We start from the raw sequence: 20,714 nt of genomic DNA on the forward strand, positions 1-20,714 counted from the left end.
CAAACATTCATGATATGGAACACAGGACAGAACAACCTTACTTCATAAACATTCATGATATGGAACACAGGACAGAACAACCTTACTCCACAAACATTCATGATATGGAATACAGGACAGAAGAACCGTACTCCACAAACATTCATGATATGGAACACAGGACAGAACAACCTTACTCCACAAACATTCATGATATGGAACACAGGACAGAACAACCTTACTTCATAAACATTCATGATATGGAACACAGGACAGAACAACCTTACTCCACAAACATTCATGATATGGAATACAGGACAGAAGAACCGTACTCCACAAACATTCATGATATGAAACACAGGACAGAACAACCTTACTCCACAAACATTCATGATATGGAACACAGGACAGAACAACCTTACTCCACAAACATTCATGATATGGAACACAGGACAGAACAACCTTACTCCACAAACATTCATGATATGGAACACAGGACAGAAGAACCTTACTTCACAAACATTCATGATATGGAACACAGGACAGAACAACCTTACTCCACAAACATTCATGATATGGAACACAGGAAAGAAGAACCTTACTTCACAAACATTCATGATATGGAATACAGGACAGAACAACCTTACTTCATAAACATTCATGATATGGAATACAGGACAGAACAACCTTACTTCACAAACATTCATGATATGGAATAAAGGACAGAACAACCTTACTTCACAAACATTCATGATATGGAACACAGGACAGAAGAACCGTACTTCACAAACATTCATGATATGGAACACAGGACAGAACAACCTTACTCCACAAACATTCATGATATGGAACACAGGACAGAACAACCTTACTTCATAAACATTCATGATATGGAATACAGGACAGAACAACCTTACTTCACAAACATTCATGATATGGAACACAGGACAGAACAACCTTACTCCACAAACATTCATGATATGGAACACAGGACAGAAGAACCTTACTTCACAAACATTCATGATATGGAATACAGGACAGAACAACCTTACTTCATAAACATTCATGATATGGAATACAGGACAGAACAACCTTACTTCACAAACATTCATGATATGGAATAAAGGACAGAACAACCTTACTTCACAAACATTCATGATATGGAATACAGGACAGAACAACCTTACTTCATAAACATTCATGATATTGGAATACAGGACAGAACAGCCTTGCTCCACAAACATTCATGATATGGAATACAGGACAGAACAACCTTACTTCACAAACATTCATGATATGGAATACAGGACAGAAAAACCTTACTACAAGAGAACAACCTTCTTCCACAAACATTATATTTATTTAGAATACAAGACAGAACAGCCTTATTCCACAAACATTCATAATATAGAATACAGGACAGAACAAACTTACTCCAGAAATATTTATGAAATAAAATAACATATAATTAAAGAGCTTAATGTATCAACAATATTTTTAAACCAATGAGTGCACTTATAAATAATCATAAGATGTCCTCATTACTAATTTAACTTATATAGATAAGAGATGTCAACATTACTGAGTAGACCGATGTATAGATAAGAATATCAACATTACAGGTAAACAGATATATACATAAGAGTTATCAACATTACTGAGTAGACTGATATATAGATAAGAGTTATCAACATTACTAAATGCACTGACACATACCTATGAGATGTCAGGATTACTGAATGCCCAGACTTGACAATGTTGTTGATGCAGTTCCATAGAAACCTTCTTGCAGCAGGGTCCATGCCGGTAGTTGGCTCATCCTGAAAACAATCAAAAGTTACATCTTTACAAAAGATTTGCTAGACTTTGATTTGAAAAAAACACAGACCAAAAGAGTTTTCAGGAATTTAATACCAAAAAAATGATAGGTGGATTTCCAATGAGAGCTATAGCAGTAGACAATTTTCTTTTGTTCCCACCACTGTAGCTGCTAGAGATTTTATCAGCATGGCGCACAAGTCCTAATCTTTTTATAGCCCAGTCTGCAATCTGAAAATAAAGCACAGTAAATAATAATTTTCCAAAAATAATTATGTTTTATTCGAATGGTAACAAAGTACATACTTACAGATTGAATATTTTCAGCCGCAACTCCTCTTACCCTGGCATAGAACTCGAGATGTTCTCTGCCAGTCAGTAGTGGGTCTAGAGCATCAAATTGAGGGCAGTAGCCCATGTGCTTACAGACTTTAACTTTGTCATTTATACTGAAAAATTAAATACATTTTCAAATTAGGCATCATTTTATAAGTGAGCAGTGATAACAAACTTAAGTCAATAAAATAGTTTGAACTTTTAAAATGTTCACCACAGAGATCATGACTGACCTGTAAGAATGAATGAATGCATCTCCTGATGTTGCAGTAATGCCCCCAGTCAACATTTTGAATGTTGTTGTCTTACCAGCACCATTGACTCCCAACAGACCAAAGCATTGACCCTTAGGTACTCCCAAATATAAGTGATCAACCACTGTTATTTTACCTTTTTTTCCAGGTTTCCAAAACACCTTTCGATAAATGCAATTAAAGTAGCTGTATATATTTGTGAACTGTATATTAAAAGCTGTTTGACATTTAAAATATATCTGAGCTGACAGTTTAAATAACTTACTTTGGTAAGTCCTTCAAGTCTCAAAACATCATTTACAGCCCCACCTGACAAAACTCTTTGCTTCTCTCTAGCAACATCCACATCTTCATACCTAGTTTTTAATGCTGGTTGCTTGGACAAGCATCTAAAATATAAAAGAAATTCAAATTACAATAATATAAAAAATGTATCTAGAAACTTTGTCTTCTAATAAGTGATGCTTTTCAATAAGCGCAACTTGTCATTTAATGAACATGTTTTAAGTCTTTACGAAACTGAGTATTTTTTTTTCATGCTGTGTATTTTGTTCTGAGATGAATATTTTGAGAAATAAAAATCTGGCCTAACATTCAGTTTGCATACTGTCACTGTGTTCACTCGCCCCTCGTCCGATCCTCTATTGTTGGGTTTAAGTTTTAATGTGAAAGACATCAAATTACTTGTTTTGCTAGCAGCTGTTGTCTTAAATAGTAGTTTTTCCAAGAGTGTTTTTGCAAGACCTTTTGCAGGTTGGCTTATATAAGTTATGTAAGAGCACAAAAAAAAATTATGCATTAAACTATAACAACTACGAGCTGACTAGCAATATTACTGTCACAAATGCATGCTATAATACTAAATGATGCATAAGAAAATTACTTATTATGTCAGTTACCATTAAATACTTACTCCCAAGAAAGGAAAAACTTGTATTCCATCAACAAATTCAACACATTAAATAATAGCCCATGGATAATTAAAGCAAATATATTGCGTCCCACATTGCTCCATTCAAAGACATTATAGTGATAGGTTTCTTCTATAAAAATACAATAGTATTAGGGTTGGTTTTAAAAATACTTATAAATTTTAGGCACATAATTTTTAAAACAAAATCAGCCAAGATCCATTAAATACAACATCTTGGGAACAAAGAGATGCCTGGAAGAAACTCTGATCTCCATTAGCATTATACATGAATATTTGAGAAAGTTTAGGGGAGATCACTTCCACTTTATTTAAAATGCTAATTTGTTGCTTGTTTAAATGCTAAATGAAATCCAAAAACTGATGGGGTGGGGTGTATCAGTTTTTCCATATATATTGAGTTTCAAATCTTTAACTATACCAAACATTTAGCTTACCAAACCTAGCTATGGCATCAAACGTAAGCTGGAGCGCAGCCATGTCAATTAGACCTCGACCTAAGCAGTAGTGAGGCAGCATCAGGAACACTTGCTTTAAAATATCATTTACATTTGCCAGTTCCTGCAAAATGTTTTGTTGAGGCTTTTAAATCACATCTATCAGATATAATCAAGACAATAAACATAACCTGACTTACATAAATTACAAAGAATCAGATCTACAGCTTCACATAAATATTCAAACTTCTTGATAGGAAAAAATATGTTATCCATAAGTGTTACATATGGTTAAAACATCCTATAATAACTGTACTTCACACAGCTTTAGTTATTCAATTTTTTTTATTAATAAAATTCTTATACTGAAACTAATAACATTTTTTACTATACTAATTGATTTTCATTAAGTTAATTTTTTATAGAACTAAATATCCTTAGGGTTTTAATAGTTATAAGCAATTTTATATGCTTTATTTGCATGGACAAAATTATAGACATCTAATTACTATTGTAATTATCTACAATACATTTGTGTAACTAATTGAAATTAATAAACTTGCATGTTGGAAGAGCTGCATTGTTATTCTGGTAGTTTTTTGGCAGCTGATTGGTGTATGATCAAATTAAACACTATTACAGATTTATAAGTGACATTTAGTATACTTAGAGAATGTTTGTAAAAACTTACAGGGTCATTAAAGGAGAGAACTTCTAGGATAAATGTTGCTAAAGTTGATACAGTGCCAAAAAAAACATTGGCACAAGACAGAGCAACAAAAGCTGAACTGGGAACATCAAACAAACGGGAGAATGGGTACATCATTGGTGTCATGGCCCAGCTACAAACAAAGAAATAAGTTGCTTTAAAATCAAGTTATTGAATACAAAACATTTCACAGGTAAACACTAAATAATTTAATCACCCGTTACAAGTTATTTGTACTTACCCATAAGAAAATAATAAAACAATAAGACAAGGCAAATTTGTGGCTGAAACATAAGCCTCTTTACCAAATGCAATAAAGATGAGAACACATAACACAGCTGGAACAGCATAGTTCAGCTGAGGGTAAAAGATCAAAATGTTTTTAAAAAAATAGAACAAAATTGACAAAATTTTTAAAGGGTAGAATTTAGAAATATAGAGGATGCTATTATTCTAAATAAAAATGAATTAAAATAATTTTTTAAAAATAATAATATAATATTTAATACATTTTTAAATTATTAAAAAGAAAAGGGTTATTTTTAATTTATAAGTTTACCATATCCCAAGCCCAGTTGGCCAGCCAGTAGACAGTTGGTTTGATTCCTGATACAAACTGCAAATGTTTGCTGTTGGACACACGCTCTTCAATTAGGTAAAGTACAAAACTGGCAGGTACAAAGGACATGGCAAATATGACACATATTGATGCTACAACATTTACTGCGTTTCTGTGTCTGTAAATGAATCAATTAATGAAGTGTTTTTTTTTTAAATATCAGTGTCATTAATAATTTTAGTAATCAACACTACAGCAAGGCCATACCGTAAGCAGAATTTTCAAATACAAAGCTAGTGGCAAAACTAAGCATTTTTTATCAAACAATAAAAGAAAACAATATTTAAGTATTATATCTACTATTAGAACACTTAACATAGCTCATTGTCATTACTACTTACATATTAGGAATTAAGACTTAACAAAGATAAAGTATCCTAAGTACTTACATATACTTACATTGTTTCAATTTGGATTTCCTGGCTAGTTAGTATCATTGGGTGATTAATAGCTACAATTCCATAGTTGTTTGGAGTTTTATTTGCTGACAGCAATGTACGTAAAATAAGATTATTAAGTGCATTCATGTAGGAAACAGATGCTGCCCATCCTTTATTATTGAACCAAACCTATTGTTTTTAAAGGAATTTTCAATTTAAATAAAATACAAATTTTGTAATTATAAAAAAAAATTTTTAAGTTTCTAAAAAGTGAAATATGCTTAACATAGATTGTTAAAATGCTAAAATCAAAGAAATAAAAACTACTTTGAAATTAATGAATGTGTTTCTATTTCACTGTTTTTAAGCATTACACAAAAATTGGATCATCTAAATCATTATTATGAAATTTAACTCAACATTCACCTATCTTGAAACTAACCTTTTTTAAATGAACAAACAAAATATGATTATGCATTTTATCTACATTATTCTATATTGTTGCCTATTCTTAATATGTAGTAAGTTTAAAAAATATCTAAATAAGACACCAAGAAGCTTGAAGTGAATAGACCTTTATTTATGTATTAAAATCAATCACATGAACACTCACATTAAATTCACAAAATAATTTTTGGTTAAAACTGATTGGACTTTATATTAAACATTATAAGACACTTCTTTTTAAATGTGCAAGAAAACACTTGTAACACTATAACATTAGCTGAGTACCAGCAGTAGAAGCTGACTAATATGGAGTTGCATAGTATGTACAGAGTTTCTTCCAGGCATCTATTCGGGGGGGCTTTGCCCCCCCGAAAAATTTTTACCGCCACCCCGAACGAAGTGAAATTTATATCATTTATATAGAAAATATATACTTTTAACAGTGTCCGCCCCCCCCCGAAGAAAGTCTACCGCCCCCCCCCCCCCCCCCGAAAATTTCAAGTGCCCCCCCCCCCGGAGAAAAAAGTCTGGAAGAAACACTGAGTATGTAGAATTAGCTTTATTGAAAAAACTGCTGTTTCCAATAATAAAACTTTCAAATGTGATGAAGGTTTAGTAAAGGGGGGGGGGGGGGGGGTGGGAGAGAGAGAGGTGACATTTTGAGATGATGTCTATTTTGAGACATGTGGGTAAGGGTAAATTGGTAAAAACATTTTTTTATAGACAATGCCTAATAAAACTTAAGACCTTCTTAAATTTTGATACAACTAACAAAAATAAACTGAAATTTTTTTCTAAGTTCAGCATTAGATTGAGATTATTGGTTTAATTTTAAATCGCCAAATAGGAAACTACAGTCTATAAAATAACATTTTAATTTTATAAATAAATTGTTGTACAATAAAAAGTTAGTAAAAAGTTTAAATTCAATTTGCCTTTGTTGTTGGTTTTAGTTGTTCCTGATCAACACATACTCTACTTACATAAGTTTCAACATATTCCTTTCAAAGTTATGTTTCTAATTTGTAGTTACCTCAATCAGTACTTATAATTTTTTGAGGACTACAATTGAGTCTTGCTCTATACTTGTTCTTCTTCTTCGTTCCTAATTAAGTATACGATGGAGGATTTAAACAACAAGCCCAACTTCGTATATGAACTGGACTGTGGTCTCCAGATCAGCGGGTGTCCCATATAGTTTTTCCCTGAGTGGGGTGTATAGGGGCCAGTGTTTGGATCGTGCCTGGCAAAATAATGAACAAGCTTGAAGAACCTGCTCCGTATTCTCCGGGGCTTTGCCCCCAAGGGCAAATGTCGCCGCACCCAATTTTTAGTTTTTTTATGCATGTGCTGTTTTAGTCGGTTGTGGCCTGTTCGGAGTCTAAAGATTATGTATTGTTTTCGTGTCAGATTGTAATATCCATCGTCTTTTTTGTAGTGTGGGTGTGTGTCAGACCACATTTGTGTTTGTTTTTTATGATTCTTTTGATTTCTTTTGGATGTAGCGAGATTTCTGGTTGTTTTTTCTTTCCCCCAATTTTTGCCAGCTGGTCCGCGATCTCATTTCCTTGTTGTCTGGCAGTGGCCGGTGATCAACTGCAGCACAATCATGCCTTTTAGCCTTTCAAGGGCTGTCCTGGGGGATTGCGTATAGGATTCTGGATTTTTTAGGGACTGCAGGACAGATTTAGCATCTATAAGAAAGACTATCTGACTATCTGGAGATTCAGGGTGTTCTGACAGGAGGTTTTCTGCATGTTCTAAAGCTTCTTTCTCTGCTCTAAAATTGTCAGATAGGCTGCCCGTGGCTATTGACTTTTCCAGGCTTTCTCCATTTGGCCATTCAATAAGGACTCCAGCCCCGCCATTTTTTTGTTGCATCTAAAGCTGAGCCATCTGTGTATTCTTAATCCAGGTATTGCTGGGGTACCGATCCTTAATGAGCCTTATATGTTATTTTCTTCAATTCTTCTTGATCGTAGTCAGATTTTTTTACTATGGTATCTGTTGAGTCACTGGTGGTTAGTGTACGGTGAGAGATCCACGGCGGGGAGAGGTTTTGAGTTTTGATTGTTTCTGGAATGATGTTTTCTATTTCATATATCTTTTTTTTAGATTTTTTGCTTCTTTGATAAATCTTGTTCTAAGAAGTCTGTTTGATGGGCTGGGCTTCTGGAGTTTGTACTTTAGATTATGGTTATCCAGTGCCTCTAGCTTTGTGTATTGGGTGAGGATTTTTTATTCTCTTCTTTCTTCTATTGAGCTAAGAGCGGCTATTTCCTCCATTGCTTTTATTTTTATAGGCGTTGTTTTCATAGCCAGAGGCGTAGCGAGGGGGGGGGGGGAGCGAACCGCACCGGGTGACACCATTTAGGAGGGTGACACCAAGGCAAAAAATAGCAAAATATATAGAGAAAAATGATAATTCCACTTAATTAAGAGATTAATTAGAGTGTTAAATAGTCTTTTAAGAGCAAATTTGACAAATCCCAAAAATGTTGAATGGGGGGGGGGGGGGGGGGGGTCGACACCATGTCGTAAACCTGCTAATGATAAAGAAAACATGCTACATGAAGCTGTATTTATAACCGAATATAGATAAAAATCGTTAGTATTATATCTGAGCACAGTTTAAAGCAATCGCCGTCGGGTGGGGGGGGGGGGGGGGTGAGGCGGGGGGAAGTTACATTAACTCAACTTTGCAAAATATGCCTGAGGTAAACGTTTTGGTTGAGAATCTTAATAACTTATATGTTAATCCATGTATGGGGGGGGGGAGGTAAAAAAAAATTAAATACATAAAAAACATATGTGAACACATATATATATATATATATATATATATATATATATATATATATATATATATATATATATATATATAATATAAGCGGCTAGGTAGTGTGTCAGTCCTTCCGTCATCGCTATAGATTTTGGGACTATAAAAGTAAACTACGCACCATGCTGTGCTTTTCAGTGCACCGCAGTGTCTTATTATAAGTATTAGAGTAGGGTTTGTTTATATAGCGGCATAGAGCTATTTTATAATTTCCACTGTTTGTACAATTTTGCATAACTTAAAGAAAATATTAAATATACACACACGGCTAAAACATATTAAAAGTATCAATGTCAAATATCATTTTCGTTTATATTCCCAGAAAAAAATGGATACATTTCAATAACATAATAACAGTACGGTAGAAAAAATTAATATAACTCTTTTTTTCTAATTTTGACAAAGGAGGTAATTTAAAAATACATTAAACTCACGCTAATAAAAAATGTGAATGCAAATATACGTTCGTCATAGAAGGAATTAGTGTTGCAATAATATAATCAGCAAAATGTGAATGCAAATTATTCGGATGTGTAAGAGGAAATTATTGTTAGAAAATTATAATTAGCATGGATTGATAAAAGGCAATCTTTTATTTATTTTATTCACTGAATGTAGGCCCTACTGTTTATTACTTATAATTTTTAATCAACTATTCAGCACTATTATAGGCGCGTCATCACGTTCATTAGGTGCGCAATGGTTTTAGTTATGAAACTCAATTGTAAATTTTTTAAATTTAAAGTACTGGGAAAAAAAATGCGTGAATGGATAAAGTGAAATATTGTAGGTAAAACACGGATATTTTAAATACTGCCTATTATTTATACTGTTTTCTAATTATTATTCTGTCGGTTTGCGGACAAGCTAGGGGTTTTATAGGAGAGGCGTTGCGATGGGGGGGGGCATATGTCCCCGGGTGCCGACCTTAGGGGGCGCCAAAGTGGGTTGGAAAAAATTTGCGAGGGGGGGGGGGTGGAAATCGAAAGTTTTAGGGCGGGGGGGGGGGGGGGGAAGGGGTGCAAATCGAAAGTTTGAGGGGGGTGCAAATCACTGGAAAGGGCGCGATTCGGCGCTACGGGCTAGACTGTGAGCAATATGCCTTTATGATTGCATTTAAATTGTGTTTATGTTATGAGTGTTGTGTTTGTTTTTTGGTTTTTTTTTTTTTTTTTTTTTTTTTTTTTTTTTTTTTTTGCGTTCGTTTATGTTGTGTTTAGTTTTGTTCTGTTCCCAAGTTGGTACATTTAAAAAAGATTTACCGTGGCGGAGCACGGGATGCAGCTAGTATAAATAAGCGGGCTGTGGTGTGTCAGTCCTTCCTTCCTTCCGTCATCGCTATAGCTTTTGAAACCATAAAAGTAAACATCGCACCATAACATGCTTTAAAGTGCACCGCAGTGTCTTATTATATGTAATAGAGTAGGGTTTGCCACCGTTTTTACTTTTTTGCATAACGTAAAGATAATATTAAATACACACACATTGCTAAAACATATTAAAATGATCAATGTCAAATATTAATTTAATTTATATTCCTAGAAAAAATGGATACATTTTTATAAAAGTAGGTCGAATAATCTAATTAATTCACCTTTTTTTGGTAATTTTTGCAAGGGAGGTAATTTGAAAATATATTTAACTCATCAATAATTTAAGTTAATCTTTTTTTTTATTACTACCGCATTGATTATTATATGTTAAGGTTCAAAATTAAAAGAGAAAAATGTTAAGATTATTTATATTATTTATTATTATTTTCTAATTAGTCTATGATTTCTCAAAATCACTATTTTTTTGCTTTTGTTTTTCGGTGTTATGAAAACAGATGGTGAAATTAGACTTTTTGAGAATAATGGAAAGGTTCTCTCTGGGCGCGGACGTATGGGAAAACATGTTTTTAATATTCAACTCACTCTCAATAATTTAAGTTAATTTTTTTTTTATTACTTCCACATTGATTATTATATGTTACGGTTCATAAGTAAAATAGAACAATGTTAAGATTATTTATATTATGATCTCTCAATATATGTTTTGTTTTTGTGGTTGTGTTGTGGTTGTGTTGTGGTTGTGTTGTGGTTGTGGTTGTGTTGTGGTTGTATTGTGGTTGTGTTGTGGTTGTGGTGTGGTTGTGTTGTGGCTGTGTTGTGTTGTGGTTGTATTATGGTTGTGTTGTGGTTGTGTTGTGGTTGTGGTGTGGATGTGTTGTGGCTGTGTTGTGGTTGTGGTGTGGTTGTATTGTAGTTGTGGTTGTGTTTGTGTTGTGGTTGTGTTGTGGTTGTGTTGTGGTTGTGTTTTGTTTTGTTTCTGTTTCTGTTGTGTTTTTGTTTGTTTTGTTCTGCTCCAAAGTTGGTACATTTAAAAAAGATTTACCGTGGCGGAGCACGGGATGCAGCTATATATATATATATATATATATATATATATATATATATATATATATATATATATATATATATATATATATATATATATATATATATATATATATATATAAATGGGAAGTAACTTTTTTAAAGTAAGAATTTTTAAATAAATTTTTTTACTATTTTAGTGAAAAACAAAATTCACAAAGTATAGCATTCGTTTAAATAGATATTTCGTTATAAATTAAGTATATATATTGTATTAAGGGGATATGCTAAGTTTTTTTCTATTTTTTACAGTTTAAGATCTAAAGCCTTTTGAATACTTTTATCATATTTGGCATACAAAAGTAAGTATTAAACAGCAAAAAAAAAGGTCGAAAACAGTTTTGGTTGTCATGGAAACCCAAAAAACCTCCGCCATTTTGAATTTTTCGGTACTTTTAAAAATACTAAGGCTTTTTTATTTATGCACCTATAGCATTAAATTTTAAACTGCTTATATTTCAGTATATATTAAAACTTTTGTCACGACAACTTTTTGAAATAATTACTAGTAAGAATTTTACAAGGTCTAAAAAATTGTACCCTTTTTAGTATTCAAAAGTTTCAAAATTTGCATATTAATTACCAAATACTTTTTTTTCTATGAAAGCAATCACAATTCCCTCGTGACAAAAGTTGTATTTTTGCATTATGAACAATTACTGAAAATATGGTTGTCATTGTTTAATAAATAAAAAAGAAGTAAGCTTTTTAGTGTTAAAAACATGCGAACTGAGAAAAACAGCCAAAAGTAACGAAAACTAGGTCAGGAAAGTACCATATCTGTGTAAACTGCAAAGCCGATTGTAAGCTTTTGGTGTTTCCGAGATGTAGGAAATTAAGTTTATTAGATACATGAGAAATCCAGCTTTCCAATGATGTCAAATACAATATAATGACGGATATAAAAAATTTCATAGAGAGCTTGTAAGATTGGGAAAAACTGATTATTTTTTAATTAATAGGGTCATAAAAATCGTAATTCAAACACATAAAATATTTTTTTCTCTTTAAAGTTTTTATTTTCTATATACAAAAATGGACAAAGTATCCAAAAGTGCAAGAAACCGATCATGACGAAAAATAAGAAATTTTGTGATTTTTTTTCCGCGCATATCCCCTTAAAATTGTAAAAAAGAATTGCAAAAGTAAATTAAATATATTTGATTTATACTGAAAACTATATAATAATAAATATAAACAATAATCACTCGCTATTCTATTAGAATGTTAAGTTACTCCCTGTTTCAATGGACTTCCTATTTAATTGTCCACCCCGAACAGTGTTTCTTCCAGACTTTTTTTTCTTAAAAAAAAAAGGGGGGGGGGGGGCGGATACAATTAAAAGTATGTATTTTCTGTATAAATTCCTTTTCGTTCGGTGGGCGGTAGACCTTCTTCGGTGGGTGGGGGGGGGGGGGGGGGTTCCCGAAGTAATGCCTTGAAGAAACTCTGATCCCGAATTGTTTCGAAAAAAAAAAAAACTTTATTGAAGATACGGATAGCGGTAATTTATTTAATTTCGAAAAATCTGAAAAAAATATCGTGATGAAACCAATGCAACTATTAACAAGAATTACTTCAGCATTAAAATAAACAAAATGAAGGATGGTTTCACTGAGAGATTTGAGCAAATCAAAACAAATGCAAGTACTCTGACGTTCGGAGTAGATCCTTTCAACACAAAAACAAATGAGATTAACTTTGAGCTGTTTGGAATTGATGCTGGTTCTATATAAATGTAGTTGCTGGATTTGAAAACGACAGATTTGTGGAACGGTTAATTCATAAAGTGAAATAGGGGAAATAATCACTCTCTTAATATAAATATGTATATATCTATACATTTAATTATAAATGTCAAAACAAATAAATAATTACTTTAGAATATAATGAAATTGTTTAACACTATTCGTGTTTACAAAATGTTTTTATCTATAATCAGAATTTAATATATCGTCATCATAAATGCTAAATTATTACAACATAATGAAAGTTTTTAATTTCTCCCTTTGATTATTATATATGCAATTGATGTTCATTGTTCATGTCTTTGATGCTGTGTAAAATCTATCAAATATATTATTATTACTGATTTAAATGTTTAAAACCATTGAATTAATAAAAAAAACTGTTTGAGGACTGTATAGATATAGATGTTTGAAAGGGAAGAATGTTTGCTTTGATGTGTCTCATTGTAATAACATAACTTTTCCGACTGCTTAAAATTTGTATAATTTTAATTCTCGGTAATCCCAATTTTTTTTTCACCTCTACTTAAAACCCAAATTCCACCCCCCCCACCCCCCTTTCCCTCAGCCCACCACGCACGCCGAGAAAAAAAAATCCCTTGAATCATCATTTAATTACACATTTGCATTTTCAGTTTCAGGTTGGTTTTTAATTTTTATTTTTTCTTTATATTTAGACGTTTTGTATTAGATCTATGTATAAGTAAACCATCTTAAATGAATGAAAGCAGGCTACAAGTAAGGAAGAAATTTTACTATTGTAAATCTGTATCAGTCCTCACAAGCCGATGATGAAAACTGTAATACGAAAGTGAACACACAACTGACGCTATAAATTACGTGTCTGAGGCAAAAAAAAAAAATCGGTTTTTTAGTTCAGATCATATATTTTAAATAACTACCGCTTCTTTGTGTTCTTTAAAGATCATTTTTTTTAACACAGTGATAGGTATGGGTTAGATCACTGTATTGCTCACACACCTTTTTACTGGTAATTGCAAAAATAATATTCACAGAGTTTACGTTTAAAAAGCTAATTTTCTGGCGGCATGGTACTTTGGTACATCTTTACGCGTTTTTCTACATGTACTTAACAGATCAGTTCGGGGCGGGTTGGGGGGGGGGGGGGTTCAACTTCATTTCACCACCGTCCGTTCACTTTAGGTCAATTATCCAACCCAGTGTATACCTAGGTGTGACATTAATGTCGCTCTACACAAGTGTGGTGGAGAGGTGTGTGTGTGGGGGGGGGGGGGGGGAGATAACCAACTCAGAGTGAACAGCGTCAGTTTTTAGATGACTGTTCTAAACATACATATATATTACACAAATATATATTACTAGCCGTCCCGGCCAGGCCCTGCTCTGGCTTCTGTGAAAAAACTTTCTGTTAAAGACCATTACCTGTGTGTTTAGTAATCATCATAAACCCGGCATTGCCCACCCAAACCACAACCAACCAAAACAACAAAACGCAAACATAACGCTAACACAATTACAAATACAAACGAAAACAAAAACCTAACAACAAACCCAACCACAACCACAAACACCAATACAAACACAAAGAAAAAACAAACAAAAAAGCAAACGAAAACAAAAACCTAACAACAAACCCAACCACAAACACCAATACCAACAAAAAAAAAACAAAAAACGAAAAAGCAAACGAAAACAAACCAAATCCAAACGCAAAACCAACCAAAAACACAAATACAAACCCAAACAAAAAAACACAAACAAAAACGAAAAAAGAAAGAACGAAAACAAACCAAATCCAAACGCAAAACCAACCAAAAACACAAATACAAACCCAAACAAAAAAAAACACAAACAAAAACGAAAAAAGAAAGAACAAAAACGAACCAAATCAAAACGCAACCACTAACGCAAACCGACCTAAACACAAAGAAAACACTAACGCGAACATAAACGCCCGGGGCAGAATCGCCTGTTTTAGCTTAATAAACGACTATAGTACCCCAACTTATTCATAGTTTTTGCACTCACTTAAACGAACGCGCCTGTTTCAATTTAATGAACAATTATAATACTCCAAGCTTATCCGTAAAATACCTACAACATTTGCACTTGATCAATCCCCGCTAATTATGTAAATATTTTTTTTCCCAACACCAAAACAAAGTAATTAAAAAGTAAATGCTTTTCAACTAATGCAATGGTTTTGTAAAGGGAAGTAATTGTGTTTTGCCTAATTTATCAAAGGGAAGTAAGCGCTATAGGACTAAATAAAGACATAATTAGAATTTTTGTAAAAGATGATATTTTTTTAAAACTTGTGTTTAATGAACATGCCGACAATTATTACTATAATTTGAAAAATGAAAATTATTTCCCAACACTTTTAATAATAATTTTTTAACTCATAAATTTAGACAAACGCGCACGATAATTTTCTAACACTTAAATCCATCGATAACCAGCGACAAACAAAAATATGCGTTACAGAATTGAGCTTTATATATTAGATAGAAATAGATTTAAATAAGTAGCAATGGTATTATGACAATATTTTTTACAGAGGGGTCCATGGGGGAGGGGGGGGGGTTGTAACTGTTTCATATAATTTGTAATCGTAATCACTATCGCCCAAACTATAAGAATACTACTACTTCATCGTGATGACGTTGTTGGCCTTGTCAAAATGTCCCCCACCACTACGCAGTTTGTTCATAAGTAAATTTAAATAGAGGTGCCACATCAGTTGTATTTGTTTCTGTATTGTAATTTTTAAAAAACTAATCACACGATTCAAACTGTATATACAAAGTAATTATGTATGAAGTTTTATGTATAACATTTTCTAATTCAATTATTCGTAAGCAAATACATTATACAGCTGCCTTAAACCTAACACCCCTTTTGCCAAGTGGTACTACCGTCGTAGAGGTTTTCTAAACATTGCAATGCATCGTAATGGTTATTTTTAGAATGGCAAACTGATGCAGCTGTTAATACATGTTGTAAACGTAGACAATACTAGACTAGTACAATAATGCTTAATTGCTGCATGAAAAGAAATCTTGTGATTTATAAAAATTTATAAAAAATATTTGTTTAAACAAATATCATTGTTTAATACTTTGAGTTTAAAAAGTTTCCAAAAAGGCGCCACTTTGCTGAAAATGGCCGCTCCCCATGCTCCCCCCCCCCTGCGTACGCTACTGTCCCGCTGGTATAACTCTGGGGGTCGTCGGGGTACAAAGCTGCCAAGCCACGACAAGGCCCTAGGTATGCTCATTAACATAAAGTAAAATTATTGTTTAATATTTTTACATAGCAGTCTATATAATTATAACATATTCTTTACAACATCATCATTATATCACCAACTATGCAAATTTTAAAATATACAAATTTACAAAGTCAAAATTGAAAAATAATATTATCATGCTATTCTTCAAATTTGAATTTTATAGTCAATAAGAGATTAAAAAATATTATTTTTTGTATTAATAAAATTGTTTTATTTAAAATGTGTAAAGAAATAGTTAATAAAACATGTATTTTCAGTTTTTAGTGCATCATAAAGAAGTATTAAAATGATCTAGTTGCAGAAAAAGTGGGAATTGCATTACTAAAAAACAACTTACTGTGACTGTTTCAGAAGCAAAAGAATATTTTAAAGCTTCTCCAGCATCATGTATAAGTTGAGCGTTTCCATGATAAATGGATTTATTGCTCTCTGCAGTTCTTTTTAGTCGATCTACAGTGTTTGAGAGTTCTTCAGCTGTTAATACTTTTACTTTATTGCTATGTCCAAAACTGTAGCCTCCATATCTTGAAAAATAAAGCAACACTTTAACTTGCTAAAACGGTTGGCATACCAACAAGCATGTTATGAACAGGAGAAGAGTAACCTAAGGTTCAAAAGCTAGATCATCACATTTTTAATGATACAAAAGATTAGAGATTTGCCAGCTGAAGCTTGATTCAGCCTGCCAAACAGAAACATGGTATAAATACATTTAATTTTATTCCTCCACAAGTCTCACCACAATATTTGGAATGGAGTACACACAGTCGAGTAAAGGCGATGGTTAAGGCTATATTTATTTAGTAAATGCTGTTGTGTTAAAATAAAGATACACTGTGAACAACTTGTTTGACATTGTAATAATTATTCACATGGACCTGATCAGTCAGTGTGCAAAGCAATGCAGCAGATTTTAAGGCTGGCCAAAGAAACTGAAGCAACTGGTAAATGGATGGACCATTGTTTTGTGTTTATGCTTAACTTCAAAGCAAAACATACACAGGCCTATTACTATTACAGCAACTAATGATACTGAACACATAACTAAAACCAAATTATTAATTAAAACTATCAATACATAATAAAATACGGTTTTGTTTGGTTTTTTTTTTTAATGATTTTTTTTTCTTCTTTTCATATAAGGTGAAGGATGTATGATTGTATGTGTGTGTGTGGGGGGGGGGGGGTGTCCATGAGGGTTCATGTCATGGGGTTTATGTACACTGTACAGGGTATTGTCTAGAAAGTTTTCAACAGTGCACCAAATATTTCTAAAGCAAGACAAAAACCATCATAATCTTCTATTACTCCTGGCACAATATGGGCTACCAACAACAGCTTTTAAGAGTTCACTGTCCTGTGTCATACTTTCCAACTGGTTACAAACCAAAGTGTGACCTATCCTGATGTTATCTGTGTGAAGTTGGCTTTGTCAAATATTTTGGACAAGCTCTTTTATGTTTGTTTTGAGGGTTCCGTTATATGACTTGGCTGATTATATTGGTGTGCAGTTTAGGCAGTGTGTTTTATCCATCCCCCTATTTTCTCCTTCTGATTTCTTCTTCACTAGGTGGGCAGGTATTTTCAAGGTATTCTTGTTGTATCTGGGCAATTAACCTGGAGAACTCTTCTAAGGTAGCTGCTTATGAGTCTCATTTCTGAACAGCAAGAAAAAAGTGACCCAAAAAAACCACGTAAACTAAAAAAGAACATGACACATGGATTACTACTGAAAACAATTGCATAAGCTCAGAATCAGTTTTTCCCTGAAAGCCTTAGTCAGCTGCCTCTTTCTCAGCGGAACAACAAACTAATCTAACTTAGTACTGACCTTCTTTTTTGGTATTTGCTGTAGGTTTTTACCAGCCAATCAGACAGATTCAGATTTGTCGTGTTATAAAGATAATCTTTTGTCCACAATTTTATTTTTGGTGGCTCTGGGCCTCCAGCTCCTGAAATTGTTAATAACAGTTTGAACACCTTGAGAATCTTAATGTAACCTGCAGGAAATTTATTTAAGTTAGATAAATTAACAACACCTTCTGGACAACTTTGAAAGCCAGTTTTACAAGAGCATGCTGGGCTACCATTCATATTCTCCTTCAGATGACTTCCATGCCATTCCATCTTAGGCAATGGAATACAAGGTTTATTCCTTGAAAAATTAAAATAGTTGAAGAACAACAATACAAAAAACACCAACTCTTTAGAGATATTAAATAAAATGATTACTGTGTTATATTAAAGTGTATAATAGATTGACGACAGAAGCCTGTGGTTGTATATAACACATTTAATGGGTCTAACTACCACGATGGTAATACACAGAGAGGACGGGGGGGGGAAGTACACAAGGGACATCACTCAAGATAACAATATTATAAATATATCTAATACAGAAGAGTGAGTTCCCTTGACCTCACAATTATTTCAATCTATTACATCCCTTTACCCTTAGAACACAATAACACATCTCTCAATAGAACAATTGATAGTATCCTAAAATCACCAATTATATTGTAACATGAACACTATGGTAGATTACATCCTTACAAACAATGCACAATATGCTACAACATAATCAAAATACAAAACAATAATGTCAAAGTCCTTTTGACCTTTAGAATCATAGGTCTAACTTATTTGGGACTTTGATTGTCCTGCTTGACCTTCTCAGTGGCTTCTGATTTGGTGACTCAAGATTCTGACCATCTGGATTCTCTATCTCAGGAGGTCTAGGATTTAAATCATTAACTCCAGAATTTACATTTTCTGACTCCAGACAACTTGGTTCACTCATATCAACAGAACTTGGTTGTGGAACAAACTGATTTGGTGTGAACTGTTCAGATTTGGTGGGATTGACAGATTCACACTTATTATCTGCACAAGTTATTTTTAACTTTATAAGACACAGGTCCTGTACATTGAACAATTTGACCTGGTATCCATTTTTCCTTTCTCCCATAATTTCTTAGATACACATTCTCATTAACACCAAATTCTCTTTCAATGAATGTTTTGTCATGATTTAATGGAACTATTTTTGAATTGGCATCAGAAAGTATTAAATGGCAAAAATCTTTTTCTCTTTTCTTTTGATGTTACCCTTTTAGTTTCTGTAAGTGCTAATGATGTTAGCAAGGTTGTTTGATGATCACATTCCTTCTTACTTAAAGCATTTGAAATTGCCATATCACCATAATCATTTATTAAGTTACAAATACTTTGTTTAGGTAGCTCTGACTGATAATGGACTGCATTTTCTCCATCTTTTATAATATCTTCACAAAGGTTTTTATTTCTTATTTTATATGGCCTTAAGTCATCATTCACAGACTTTTCAGGCCAACCATTCTTACAGTACTCATATACTTTTATTAAGCACTTATCTTTTTGTGTTTCTCTTTTAATATCATTCACATTTATATTGGAGTTATCCATGATAGTGAAGAGAACAAATACATCTTCTGGTACATAGCTCAGGCTTTGGTTTTTTAAAGGTAATCTACTAAGACTATCTGCACTATTCTCAGATCCAGGTTTGTATTTCAATTCATAATTGTATGCAGTTAGTGTGATAGCCCATCTTTGAATTCTTGGTGAGGCATGCTCAGGTAGGGTTTTGTTTTCTCCAAATAAACCTAGCAATGGTTTATGATCTGTAAAGATGGTGAACTTCCTACCAAACAGAAACTTATGAAATTTCTTAACACCAAAAATGATGCCTAAGCCTTCCCTATCTAACTGAGAATAATTTTTCTCAGCCTGGTTCAAAGATCTACTGGCAAAAGCAATGGGTCTGTCACCCTTCTCATCCATGTGGGACAAGACTGCTCCTACACCATCTGGTGAAGCATCACATGTTAATATAAGTCTTTTCCCTGGGTCATAGTGAGTTAGTAAGGTGTCAGCAGACAAAGCCTCTTTTGCTGTATTAAAAGCAGTTTCTTGTTGTTTACCCCAGTGCCAAGTTGCATTTTTCTGTAGCAGCTTGTACAGTGGTGATAGTTTACCAGACAGATTTCCTATGAACTTTGCATAGTAATTTATCAAGCCCAAAAAAGCTCTTAGTTGTTGGGTATTTTCAGGTTTGGGTGCTTCTTTAATGGCTTTTGTTTTCTCAGGTTGAGGTCTGATGCCTTGCTTGCTTAATATATAACCAAGAAAACTAATTTCTGTCAGCATGAATTGACATTTATCTTTGTTTATCTTTAAACCTTTTTCACCAACAATTTTCAATACTTTATCAAGTGTTTTAAGATGTTCAGTGTCATTCTTACCAGTTATGTACACATTGTCAAAGTACACACAAACATTTGGAATATCCTTAAAAATACTGTCCATGACAGCTTGGAAAATTCCAGGGCTAGATGATATGCCAAAACATAGTCTTTCATATTGGTAGAGTCCTTTATGTGTGTTTATTGTCGTATAGACTTTTGAATCTGGATGCAGTTCTAGTTGAGTGTAAGCATGACTAAAGTCTAATTCAGTGAATTTGTCTCCTCCTGCCAAATTCA

General features: G+C 33.1%; 1 protein-coding gene across 1 annotated transcript in view; it reads right to left on the reverse strand.

The window, feature by feature from the left end:
- Nucleotides 1-20,714, reverse strand: part of LOC131928280 (phospholipid-transporting ATPase ABCA1) — a gene marked incomplete at its 3' end in the record, with an annotated part of 82,787 nt that overhangs the window by 1,502 nt on the left and 60,571 nt on the right. Inside the window, exons 33-46 of the mRNA XM_059284269.1 lie at nucleotides 18,231-18,346; nucleotides 18,023-18,143; nucleotides 16,529-16,715; nucleotides 5,483-5,652; nucleotides 5,024-5,201; nucleotides 4,706-4,821; nucleotides 4,447-4,597; nucleotides 3,756-3,879; nucleotides 3,301-3,430; nucleotides 2,653-2,776; nucleotides 2,367-2,548; nucleotides 2,108-2,246; nucleotides 1,894-2,028; nucleotides 1,696-1,799 (exon numbers count right to left, since the gene is read on the reverse strand). Coding sequence (XP_059140252.1) covers nucleotides 1,696-1,799; nucleotides 1,894-2,028; nucleotides 2,108-2,246; nucleotides 2,367-2,548; nucleotides 2,653-2,776; nucleotides 3,301-3,430; nucleotides 3,756-3,879; nucleotides 4,447-4,597; nucleotides 4,706-4,821; nucleotides 5,024-5,201; nucleotides 5,483-5,652; nucleotides 16,529-16,715; nucleotides 18,023-18,143; nucleotides 18,231-18,346 — 1,977 coding nt within the window. The remainder of the gene's footprint in view (nucleotides 1-1,695; nucleotides 1,800-1,893; nucleotides 2,029-2,107; nucleotides 2,247-2,366; nucleotides 2,549-2,652; nucleotides 2,777-3,300; nucleotides 3,431-3,755; nucleotides 3,880-4,446; nucleotides 4,598-4,705; nucleotides 4,822-5,023; nucleotides 5,202-5,482; nucleotides 5,653-16,528; nucleotides 16,716-18,022; nucleotides 18,144-18,230; nucleotides 18,347-20,714) is intronic.

Source organism: Physella acuta, unplaced genomic scaffold (genome assembly GCF_028476545.2).
Source record: "Physella acuta isolate Inbredline_101_S28 unplaced genomic scaffold, ASM2847654v3 ptg001480l, whole genome shotgun sequence".
Lineage (NCBI taxonomy): Eukaryota > Metazoa > Mollusca > Gastropoda > Physidae > Physella > Physella acuta.